Here is an 11,892-nt window from a genome sequence, read left to right as displayed (position 1 = left end):
TATGGGACAGAAAGAAATATGAGTTTAGAAAACATCTTTGCTTTTCTTCATATCTATCATACTTTTCATTGAATATATCTATCATGCCTTTCATTGAATATATATGTCTATATATTTCTATATGATTAATGTTTAAGTTTTTCACAATGAACAATGAGTTTTTCCTGAACTGACATTTGAGGTTTCCAAGAAGAAGATGGGGCCCTATAACAACAACTCCACCTGGTTGATATGACGTCATGATACTGATAGCGCTACTACAAGACCTGCTTTGGGTACCAGCTGCACAAGACAGTTCCAACTTGGTTAGCTGCAATGGTGCACATCTTATACAACATTTTGGCCAGACCTGCACAAAATACTCAGAGACTATTTGCAATTTTTTTTTTTTTTTTTGGTTTTTCGAGTCAGGGATTCTCTGTGGTTTTGGAGCCTGTCCTGGAACTAGCTCTTGTAGACCAGGCTGGTCTCGAACTCACAGAGATCCGCCTGCCTCTGCCTCCCGAGTGCTGGGATTAAAGGCGTGCGCCACCACCGCCCGGCTGACTATTTGCAATTTTAAAAGACATTGATCTTGAAATTTAACCATCATTTTACTTTCACAGGATTCCCCAGAAAGAACGTCTTCCCCATGACACCTGGAAGTAATTCTAGAGGACAATGTCCCCTCTCCCACTAAAGATTGCCCTTGGGTTTAGGGACATTATTTAGGGGTTGATTATAATTAGTATATGGTTGAGGGTTGGGGGAGGAATTTTATAAGCTCAGGGATCATTTTGAAAAAAAAAAGAGGGATGATGGGATAATAGATTTGTAATTGTGAGTTACTGTTTTTAGACAGATATATTGGTATCGATTCTTGTATATTGATACAAAGTTAAATTATATTGACTATTGTATACATGCATGTTTCTACCTCTGTTTAAAACATTTTTTATGTATTGACATATATTGTATTGATATATATATATATATTGTATATATTTACCATATTACAGTGTACATTTCTACCTCTGATTAAGATACTTATATATTGTTTGTGTATTGATATATATTTACCATATTGCAATGTATATTTGTACAGTGTTTATATTTGGAGGTCATTATCCTCATTTGTTACACAGTTGTTTATTGTCTTAGTCTTTAAGTTAGATAGATATTGAGAATTATATAGATTAATAGTCATCTAAGTTTGTCATTTATAATTAGACTAATCAGGTACTTTAGATATATAGAGATTATACTCAGTAAAGATAGATAATCTTCAACCTCTTCAAAGAGCTGTAGAAAATGGCCTTTAATCTAACTCAGAGTTTCGTGATAGTGAGACACAATTGCTCCTGGCAACACCACTCTATTCCCGAGAGAATGTTGAGCACCAAAGACACTCCACCTGGAGCCTTTCTTTTTGGCAGAACTGGCCTTGGGGCAAAGAAATGCCCATACCTCAACCACTGACAGAGATACAGAGCATGCATCAATGGATAAAACAGGACTGTCATATCCTGCCAAGACAGGGTAAGATAGTTTTGAAAGTTGCTTGCCTTTGAAAATGGTATGTCAGTTATGTTAGGCCTTAGCCAAAGTTGGTTGCTTCAACGCTGCAAACATGACTTTGGGTGATTGCCCAGGTAGCTAGTTGTCTCTGTGATTTGTAGCATGTTTTGGAAGTTGTTTTACTGAACTTCCTAATTACCCAGGTAACATTATTTTCCTTCTCAGATCTTCGATGGGGTTGAAGACTATATAAATGTAGTTACTTTTCTCTCATGACTTGGCCAAGTTATTTATTATACAAGAGCTAAGCAAGTTAGAATAGGATATCTGTACTTATTGTATATAATTTCGTAGTAGGTTTAGAACTCTCTTACTTAAACAAAAGGGGGAGGTGTTGCTGGAGGTCCTTCCGCTCCTCCAGCCTATAGCCGCTGAGATACCAGCCCATTGGGGCGTGGTCTCTCTCCCTTTAAAAAAGCGGCTACTTCCCTTCTCGTCCTCTTCACTTCCTGCTCTGTTTCCGGCGACTAGACTCCTTTTTGATTGCGCAGAGGGCTGTTGTCTGGGACAGTTATCTGTAAGTTTTTTCCTCTTTAAATAAATACCACCCTATTAATCATAATTCCAAACTGGTGTGGCATTGTTTGTGACTTATGCCTTCATTGATGTACATTGATGTTTTGCCATGAGTTTTGGGTCTCCTGGAACTAGAATTACAGACAATTGTGAGTAGCCATGTGGGTGCTGGGAATTGAACCCAGGTCCTCTGGAAGAGCAATCAGTGCTCTTAACCACTGAGCCATCTCTCCAGCTCCTATTTTTTGTTTTTTCGAGTCAAGGTTTCTCAGTGTTATGCCGGACTGGAAGTCAAAAAAGGCTGTATATCTGTCCATGGCAGATTGCACATCCTGGCGGTAAACTGTTCGAAGAATGACCATGACGAGGTCAAATTCCTGATCCCAGACTTCAGCTTTAGGAGTATACATGCCTTGTTGCATAGAGCCTCCAGGTTCAAAAACAGGAGCCTTAAAATCAGCTACAGCAGATAAAACTGATTCAAAGCTGTAACTTCCAGGAATAATACCACTTTTGGGGTTGGGGTTTTCTGGGATGAGGTCAAGCAAAGAGCTATGTGTCCTGTCATTCATACACAGCTGGGCCACCATCTCTGCCCTGAGAATCTTGTCATCAGACATTCCTAAGTGTAAGCGAAGACTCAGAAGAATCACAAGGAAGGTGATTGTGCTCTCCAGCACAGACCGCTCATGCTCCACATCAAGTACGGAATTGTGGTGCTGGGAAGCCATGGTCAGTAAGTCCACCTCCTTAAATCTTTCAAAGACAGACGATATAAAGTAATCTGGATCAAGTCTAGAAGCACAGACCTGTAATAAATAAATGTCTGGATCAATCATGGAATTGCAGAAATGAGACTGGACATAGGTCATGGTTTGTCCTTTGATTTGCAGACCATTTCGTACCCACATGTTGCTATGAATTTCAGCAAGACTAGCTTGAGTCTGGAAGGGATGAATCATTAGTTTCATTAACATCTTCTGATCCGGCATAAGGGAATCCAAATCTAATTCTTGACATTTCACAGCCTTACTTAAAAACATTGCATCAAGCTCTGTAGACCAGGTTGACCTTGAACTCAAGGTGATGCCTCTGACTCCTGAGTGCTAGGATTTAAAAGTGCACCACCATTGCCTGCTATGACGTTTTTTAAAAAATCAATTTAAAAAAAAGGAGGGAGGAGGTCCAACATAGTGGTGTGTGCCTTAATTCAGGCCAGTCTAGTCTACATAGAGAGTTGGATTACACAGGAACTGTCACATACACACACCCACACACACACCACACAAACACACACACACGTCTGCACGAATGCGCACGCACACGTCAAGAAAAACAAACAAGAAAAGAAGGAAGATAAGGAAGAAAAAAGTGGGAAAGACAACAGACATAAAAGCACCTGTTAGAACTACAATTCCCGGCAGGCATTACGAAGCCTTCCTCGTTCTTAGCCCTATGACCAGCTTCTCAGGCTGCCGGTCAACAGGATCTCGTCTCTAATTGGCCAAGTTCCGCGGAGCTTACCCGCCTCCAGCCGTGTGCGTTGGTGCGCTCGGGAGCGGACATGGTGAGCAGGCCCTGTGGGGTCCCTCCCTGGGGCAGTGTGGGCTTCAGCCGTGTGGAGCGAGGCACAGGGACTGCGTGGGTGGAGGACCACCTGGCAGAGCTGAGAGGAACCCCGAAGGCTCGGAGGCCGGTGGTCGAGGGAAGTGGGGTGTAGTCGGTGGTGCAGGACTCCTTAGGAGTGAAGGGTTTGCAGCTGTGTTTGCTTCCTGACAGGGTCTCATGTAGCCCAAGTTGTACTACAACTTCTTCATAGTCTCGGGTGTTCTCGAACTTCTGATTCTCCTGCCTTTCCCTCCAGAGTGCTGGGATGACAGGCGTGTGCCACTATGCTTGATTTTCCGTTTTGTTTTTAAGATATTTTATTTTGTTATCATGGATGTTTTGTATGTATACCTGTGCACCCCGTGTGTATCTACTATCCTTAGAGGCCGGAGAAGGTTGTAGGATTTCCTGGGACTGGAGTTAGCACATCTTTAATCCCAGCACCCACGAGGCAGAGACAGGCGGATGGATCTCTGTGAGTTTGAGGCCAGCCTGGTCTACAGAGTGAGTTCCAGGACAGCCAGGACTACAGAGAAACCCTGTCTTCACAGAAAACATTGTTATTTAGAAAGGGCCTTATTGTGTAGCTTTGACTGGCCTGGAATTCACTCTGTACCCCAGGCTGACCTCAAACTCACAGAGATCCACCTGCCTCTGCCTCTGAGTGTTGGGATTAAAAACGTGCGCCACAACCACTGAGCTAAAGAAAACATTGTTTGTTTGTTTGTGTTTTTCGAGACAGGGTTTCGCTGTAGCTGTGGAGCCTGTCCTGGAACTGGCTCTGTAGTCCAGGCTGGCCTAGGAAATATTCTTTAATAGTTGGATGTGGTGGCTCTGGCCTTTGATCCTAACACTGGGGAGCCAGAGGCAGGCAGATTCCTGTGGGTTCTTGGCTGCATAGGAACAACCAGGGCTCACAAACAAACAAAAATACACAGGGAAAGGGGTTCAGGGGTCTGACAGTAGAAACAGAAGTCAGGCCCCGTCATCTGAGGGTGTGGGGAGGATGTCTGGGGCCCCCAGAATGAACTCTGGCATCATCCCAGTTGCCACCAGGGCCCGAGGCCAGCCCTCCCCATTCGCCTATCTTCCCTATAAATAGCTTGGGTTACTTCAGGGAGCTTTGAACTTTCTGACTAGAGCCGCTTCCTCAGGCGGCCCTCGGAGTGCAGCTGGTGGTGACCCTGTTCGCTGCCACCCTCATGCACAGGCTGGCTCCACATGGCTCCTTTGCCCGCTGGCTGCTCTGTAACGGCAGGTGAGTAAGCCCTGTCCAGCCGGCCATGGGCAGAGCCTGCCCAGTTCCTACTTCTCTCCTTCTTTAGAAATTACTTTTAATTATGTGTAGGTGTGTGTCTCCACGTGTGGGGTTGTGCCCAGGAGCGCAGATACCTGGGGAGGCCAGAGGTACCTCAGCCTTCGGGGTGCTGGACTCTAAAAGCTCACAGACTTAAGGGTATCCTGGGTTCCCTAGCCCCCTGTGGCTGGATCAGTCCCCAGAATTCCCGGGCTATGGCCACTCCCAGGCACTCTGGGCCAGCTTCCCACTGGGCCGCCCTGCTGTACCTCTGTTGCTGCCCAGGGCTCTGTCCTCAAGACCAAATTTGGGTTCTTTGCCTCGTGCCCCCAGGCCAAGCTTTCCCGACTCTTTCTCATCCTCAGTCTGTTCCGCTACATACACCCGTCAGAGGAGGAACTGCGGGTGCTGGCAGGGAAACCAAGGCACAGAGGCAGGAAGGACCGGTGAGTGGCCCCCATTTGACTCCACAGGGCCCAGGCTCTCCTATGCTCTCCCGCCCAGGGGCAGGCCTCACTCCTGCTGGAGGGCGAGGGCTCGAGGCTGGGGGACGTGACCCGCCTTCCTGCTGCGGTGCGGGATTCCTGGCTGTTTGCTCTGGGCTGGCCCTGTGCCTAGGCTGCCCCCACACCTAATGTAGCTGAAGATTCTTCCCAAGCCAGCACCGTCCTGGTTCTCTGGCAGGCCCAGAGGAGATCGCTGGGCCCACCTTTCACTGTCCTCATGTGCTCAGGTGGGCAAATGGCCTTCATGACGAGAAGCCATTGTCAGTGCCTCGAGACGCCCCTTTCCAGCTGCAGACCTGTCCCCTCACTGCTGCGGATGCCCTAGGTAACACCCGGTCCAGCACCTACTCCCCACCCCAGCTATGGGGTCACCCTGCCTGGGGGTGAGGTGGGGATGGGCAAGCCTGCAGTAGGCAGCTGGACTCCTGTCCCTGCAGTCCTGCGCTTCTTTCTGGAATACCAGTGGTTTGTGGACTTCGCGGTGTACTCTGTCGGTGTGTTCCTCTTCACGGAGGTCTACTATTTTGTGCTGGGCCCAGTCCAGGAGACCAACATTGCCGTGTTCTGGTGCCTGCTCACACTGGCTTTTTGTCTGTATCCTTCCTCCAGTGGGACTCAGGCCTGAGCCCCTTGTCCCTCTAACTGTAGTCAGTGTGTCACTGTGTGCCACAGACCTGCCCCCGAGTTACAGCATGACCTCAGACTCCAGACTCGCCCTCCCAAGTGCTGGGGCAACAGCTGTGTCCTCGCACCGTCTTGGGTTGGACCACTGGATGGGTTTCTGCCCCTCCAGGTCTACAGGATCATGGAAACGAGGGGACAGCTTGCTGGGAGCTGGCTCATCTTTTTTTGTTTCTTTGGTTTTTTGAGACAGGGTTTCTCTGTGTAGCCCTGGCTGTCCTGAAACTCACTCTGTAGACCAGGCTGGCCTCAAACTCACAGATCGCCTGCCTCAGCCTCTGCAGTGCGGGATTAAAGGTGTGTGCCAGCACTGCCAGGCCTACCTTTTTACCCAAACCTTCTAGCATATTCTTTGCATAAAAGAGCACATCACCAGGACAGCTTGGAGCTGGGAAAGATCTGTCCTTCTACATTGAGAGCAGAGGCCCAGTGATGCCTGGGACCAAGTGAGAGCACAGAGGATCACCCAGTGCCCAGGATGTAGGTCTGTGGGGACATTTCATGGCTGACTGCAACCTGGGCCGCCCCTTAGAATTTCAAGGGGCTTCATGAAAGCAACGAGTGTGTGGTTCTTAAACATGTATGGGCGACTGGGTGAGGAGGGGTGGGTTTGACTGAGCATGCACGGAGAGGCCCCTGGGTCCAGCCAGGAGAGGCTGGGCTCCATTCCCAGCAGAGTCCCCCTAAGGAAGAAACAGTGTGGGCTTTTCACTACCCCTCCTCCCCAGCTGCAGCTGCCATAATGCTTTCTGATCATTCATAGGTCATTAGACCACCAACCAAACACCAGTACCCCAGCTCACCTGATCCCACACCTCAAATTTAAACTCTAGGTGCCCAAGGTCAGTTCTTGCAGAGTTGTCTCTGCTAGTCTGTCCCTGGCTTTCTTAACCCCACCTCCAGCAAGGTGTTCCTCATGGTGACCCGACTGTACTTCAGTGCCAGAGAGGGCGGCGAGCGCGCAGTCTGCCTCACCTCCGCCCTCCTCTTCCTGCTCTTAGCCATGCTAGTGCAGGTGGTGCGGGAGGAGCTCCTGGAGCTGGGTCTGGAGCCAGGTAGGTGTGCTCCCTGCTTGAGTTCACTTTCTGTTTCTTTTTCTCTTCTGAAACTGGGTCTCACTCTATGGCCCTGGCTGACCGTGAGCTCTCGGGATCCTCTGACCTCAGCCACCTGCATACTGGAATTAAGGTGTGTATTATTACGGGGTCCAGAGAGGTGGCTCAGTGGTTAAGAGCACTGGCTGTTGTGCTTCCAGAGGACCTGTGTTCAATCCCCAGCACCCACATGCTGTCTGCAACTCAGTTCCAGGGGACCCTACACCCTAATGCAGGCAAAACACCAATGCACAGATTTAAAAAAAAGATTTATGTCATAGCTATTTTTTGTTTTGTTTGTTTGTTTTGTTTTTTCAAGATAGGGTTCCTCTGTAGCTTTGGAGCCTGTCCTGGAACCAGCTCTTGTAGACCAGGCTGGCATTGAACTGACAGAGATCCACCTACTTCTGCCTCCTGAGTGCTGGGATTAAAGGTGTGCGCTACCACCTCCCGGCTGTTATTACTATTTTTAAAGGCTTATTTTTATTCCATATGTATGGGTGCTTTGCCATGGTGTGTGTGTCTCTGTATCGGGGTTGTGAAGTACCTGCAAAGGCCAGAAGACGGCACTGGACCCCCAGAACCGGAGCCACTATGAAAGAGCAGCAAGCGCCCTTAACTACTAAGCCAGCTCTCCAGTCGTTTTTGTTGTTGTTTGTTTGTTTTTAAGATTTATTTCTTTTGCCAGGCGGTGATGGTGCAGACCTTTAATCCCAGCACTTGGGAGGCAGAGGCAGGCAGATCTTTGAGAGTTCGAGGCCAGACAGGCTCCAAAGCTACAGAGAAACCCTGTTTCAAAAAACAAAACAACAAAAATTATTTACATATATGAATGCTTTGTCTTCATGCGCACTAGAAGGAATCAGATGCCATTACACAGATGGTTTCCAGCCACCATGTGGGTGCTGGAAATTGAACTCAGGACTCTAGAAAAGCAGCCAGTACCTTCTCTGTGCCATCTCCCCAGCCCTAGGTCCTATTTCTTGAAGAGTTCCACCTAGCAGGTCTCTGTGTGGCTCAGTGATGGGGTACCTGCGCAGGACATGTGGAGGCTCTGGGTTGCATTCCAGCATGGGAAAATATAAGTGCAATTAAAATAGATTTTCTGGGGCTGGAGAGATGGCTCAGTGGTTAAGAGGCTGCTCTTCCAGAGGACCTGAGTTCAATTCCCAGCAAACACATGGAGACTAACAAACACCTGTAACTCCAATTCCAGGGGATCTGATATCCTCTTCCAACTTCCACAGGTGCCATGCACACATGGAAAACAGATATACATGCAGGCAAAACATTCACAGGCCAAAAAAAAAAAAGATAAAATAGATTGCCTGAGCTGGGGCTCGGGCAGTGTGTGACAGCACTTGCTCCGCAAACATGAGGACGGGAGTTTGCAGCCATGTCAAAGGTGGAGATTGGCTGCCCATGCCTGTAAACTCCACACTGTGGAGGCAGAGCTGGGTAGCTTCTGGGAGCTGGAAGGCTGGCCAGCCTTGGAAACCTTAACAATCTACACACTTGATCTTCTTCCTCTAGGTCTGGCCAGCGTGACCCAGAACCTGGAACCTGTGCTGAAGAAACAGGATTGGGACTGGGCGTGAGTCCTGGGGACTGGATCTTGAGGGGAGGTACAGGTAGAGGGAGGATCACAGCCTCCCCAGGCTGAATTCTGACCAATCGTGGATTCCCTGAGACCTTCTCTTCTCAGACTCCCGATGATCAAGCTGGTCATCCGCCTTGGGCTGGCGATGCTGGGCTCCTTGCTGGGCGCCTTCCTCATTTTCCCAGGCCTGAGGCTGGCGCAGACGCACCAGGACGCACTGACCTTGTCTGCAGACCGGCCGCTGTTGCAGTTAGGCGGGGCTCCCAGGGTGCGGTGGGGGGTTGCCTTAGAGGCTGGAGGTCAGGAGACTGGCCCCACCGTTGTACTCCCCCCAGGCTGCTCCTGCACACCAGCTTCCTGTCGCCCCTGTGCACCCTGTGGCTCTGGACAAAGCCTATCGCTCGTGACTTCTTATACCAGGCACCCATGAGGAACATGACCTCTTCTCTGTGCGTGTGTCAGGGCGGGGCACTGAGGGACCTGGGGTGTCTGAGACCAGGGATGAACTGCAAAGATTGTGGCCTGGGGAACGAGGGCTCACCCCAAATCCCTGCCTGCTTGGCTCTTGTTGCAGGCCGTCAGAAGGGGCCTTCGATTCCCTGCGTCTCTGGGTGCTGGTGGCATTGTGTCTGCTGCGGCTAGCCGTGACCCGGCCACACCTGCAGGCCTACCTCTGCCTGGCCAAGACTCGAGTGGAGCAGCTGAGCAAGGAGGCTGGCCGCATTGAGGCCCGTGAGATTCAGCAGCGGGTATGCACCCCGAGTGGGACAGTTCCTGGGCTAAAGGGGCCCGTTTGTGGGGTCCCTGCCCTGGGAAGATCACTCCCTCTGCAGCTTCTACTGCCTCCCCACCAGGTGGTCCGGGTCTACTGCTATGTGACCGTGGTGAGCCTACAGTACCTGACTCCGCTCATCCTTACTCTGCACTGTACCCTGCTGCTCAAGACCTTGGGTGCGGGGGCTGGTGGGGAAAGAGGGTGGGGCCAGATCTGGTAAGGTGGGGCCTTCAGATAAAAGCTGGTAGTAGGATCTGAGCAGGGCTAAGGGTGGGGCCAGCTTTAGAAAGTGAGGGCGGAGTTTGGTCAAGGCCACAGACAGTTTTCCTGTGGGGACAGGAAGGGGCCAGCAGACAGGGGAGGATGGAGGCCCCCTAAAGTCAGTGGGGTATAACCTAGTGGGTTGGGTATGAGCACTGGTAGACCCCCACTGTCTCCACCTTTTTCCCTCTTGCAGGCGGCTACTCTTGGACCCTGGGCCCTGTTCCAACCCCACTGACCCCGCGCCAGTCTTCAGACATTTTGATCTCTGTGAACCCAGCGGAGGATGAAGCCCAGCAGACCGCGGCCCAAGTCGCAGGGGTCCTGGGTGGCCTGCTTACGCCCCTCTTACTCCGTGGCGTGCTGGCCTACCTCATCTGGTGGACTGCTGCCTGCCAGCTGCTCTCCAGCCTCTTCGGCCTCTATTTCCACCAGCACCTGGCAGTTTCCTAGCGTGATGCCACTAGGCACTGGCTTGGAACTGTCCATCCCCTGTGTGTGCACCTCAGTGCCCCTAGATGACCTAGGGGTAAGGGTAGAAACTCACCACCATCTCTCACCTCAGTGCCTAGATCACAGACCCCTTGAATCAGGTTCCCTGGACCTGGAGGCCATGGTCCTCAAGTGTGTGTGTGTGTGTGTGTGTGCACGCTAGAGTGCTGGCCTGCATGTGTGTATAGGATGTCAGGGGGAGGCTGCTCGCCTATGTGTGTATAGGATGTCATGCCTGCATGTGTGTATAGGATGTCAGGGGGAGGCTGCTCTCAATAAAAGGGGTGGGCCACTTTTACAGAAATATGCCAGAGGCTAGGGAGATAAGCAGGGGAGACCTGGGTGGTGAGAAGGGCTTAGGAGAGTGATACTAGGCAGGAGTGGAAAAACGGAGGAGGTTAGAGATTGCCAGAAAGCTAGGGGCGGAGCTCAGGCCCAGCATCCACGTGTCCCTGGGGTCTATCACTATGAGGGAATGAGACAAAGTCACCATGCCCATTTCCCAGCACACTGGGGAGGCTGAGGCAGGGGGATTAGCTTAGACTAGTAACAAGATCATGTCTCCAAAGCAAGAAAACAAGGGGGAGAGGAAATTCAGAACTGTCACCAGCCTTGGATGCTGTGAGGTGACTGCTGACTGAGGGTCACCACCAACTCCAGCGCTGTCCCGGTCCTGTGACTGTATGTGCACATGTTCATGAGACATGCATGTGCTGTGTGGCCCTCCTACCTATGGAAATGTATATTGAGAATAAAAATGGAGGCCTCCTGTAGTGCAGCCTAGTAACACTGCCAATGGCCGGGAGCAGTGCTGTCACAGCCCTGAGGGCTCACTCTGGAGAGATGGAAAGGACTCAGGAATGTGACTGTTGTCCAGGCCCACAGGTGCCATTGTGAGAGGCTAGGAGGACAGCTTAGCCCGTAGGACTTGCCTTCTACCTTTGAGACAAGGTCTCTTGTTCAGGGCGTCTCTGGTTTCCACCTCCCACCTTGCCATAGTGGTGCTGGGATTGCACGTGTGTTGCTCTGTCCACTTATGAACTCAGGTCTTTATGACTGCAGCAAACATGACTAATGCGTGTGCGCTGTGAACCCGCGGGATTTTCCTGACTCTTGGGAGAGGCTCCCAAACTGGCACAAAGCTGTGGGAGCTTGAGGAAGGTTCCATAGGCATCAAGGATGGGCAAACAAAGGGTGATATGCCCTGCAGGGGTGCAAAAAGCAGACAATCCTGAAAAACCAAGGCTCTGCTCTGGAAGACCCGAGAGTGACTTCAGAGTGGAGGGCGTGGAGGGCACACACCGCAGATGGTCCTACCCCAGCACCTGGCTGGTCGGGGGCTGGGCTGCTTTCCAGTGGCTGATGTCTATGATTGCCAATAATGATAGAGGCAGGCCAGCCGGCACTATGCAAGAAGTTGAAGTCAGCCTGGATTATATATCTCAGATATATAAATAAATATACGAAGCATTTTTTATTGGCAGATTCAGCTGTGTGGTTACTAT

The 11,892-nt window shown here is 50.4% G+C and overlaps 1 protein-coding gene across 6 annotated transcripts; it reads left to right on the top strand.

Annotated features, from left to right (window-relative positions):
* Positions 1 to 3,614: 3,614 nt before the first annotated feature.
* Tmem161a (transmembrane protein 161A) lies at positions 3,615 to 11,860 on the top strand. Of its 6 annotated transcripts, none has more exons than XM_041675206.1 (12): positions 3,615 to 3,640; positions 4,836 to 4,939; positions 5,344 to 5,424; positions 5,663 to 5,809; positions 5,922 to 6,078; positions 7,069 to 7,220; positions 8,793 to 8,853; positions 8,965 to 9,108; positions 9,195 to 9,308; positions 9,434 to 9,608; positions 9,714 to 9,810; positions 10,092 to 11,860. In XM_041675206.1, the coding sequence occupies exons 2-12, from the start codon at positions 4,903 to 4,905 to the stop codon at positions 10,346 to 10,348; spliced, it is 1,422 nt and encodes a 473-aa protein (XP_041531140.1). In that variant the 5' UTR covers positions 3,615 to 3,640; positions 4,836 to 4,902; the 3' UTR covers positions 10,349 to 11,860. The 6 variants fall into 6 exon arrangements, with proteins under 6 accessions (XP_041531140.1, XP_041531138.1, XP_041531141.1 ...); XM_041675204.1 differs by having other exon boundaries at positions 3,619 to 3,640; positions 5,312 to 5,424; XM_041675207.1 differs by having other exon boundaries at positions 3,619 to 3,640; positions 5,312 to 5,424; positions 9,714 to 9,743; positions 10,092 to 10,267.
* Positions 11,861 to 11,892: the final 32 nt, after the last annotated feature.

This window comes from Microtus oregoni, unplaced genomic scaffold, assembly GCF_018167655.1.
Source record: "Microtus oregoni isolate MIOR12 unplaced genomic scaffold, Mior012 000025F_ref0000491, whole genome shotgun sequence".
NCBI lineage: Eukaryota > Metazoa > Chordata > Mammalia > Rodentia > Cricetidae > Microtus > Microtus oregoni.
The sequence above is the reverse complement of the archived record's forward strand: the minus strand, read 5'-3'. Positions and strand labels throughout refer to the sequence as shown.

Bases quoted from the DNA above. Each gene is read 5' to 3' on its own strand.
- Tmem161a (XM_041675204.1), top strand. The intron at 5,425-5,662 runs GTGAGTGGCCCC...GTTCTCTGGCAG, and splicing joins CACAGAGGCAGGAAGGACCG to GCCCAGAGGAGATCGCTGGG. The intron at 5,810-5,921 runs GTAACACCCGGT...CTGTCCCTGCAG, and splicing joins CACTGCTGCGGATGCCCTAG to TCCTGCGCTTCTTTCTGGAA.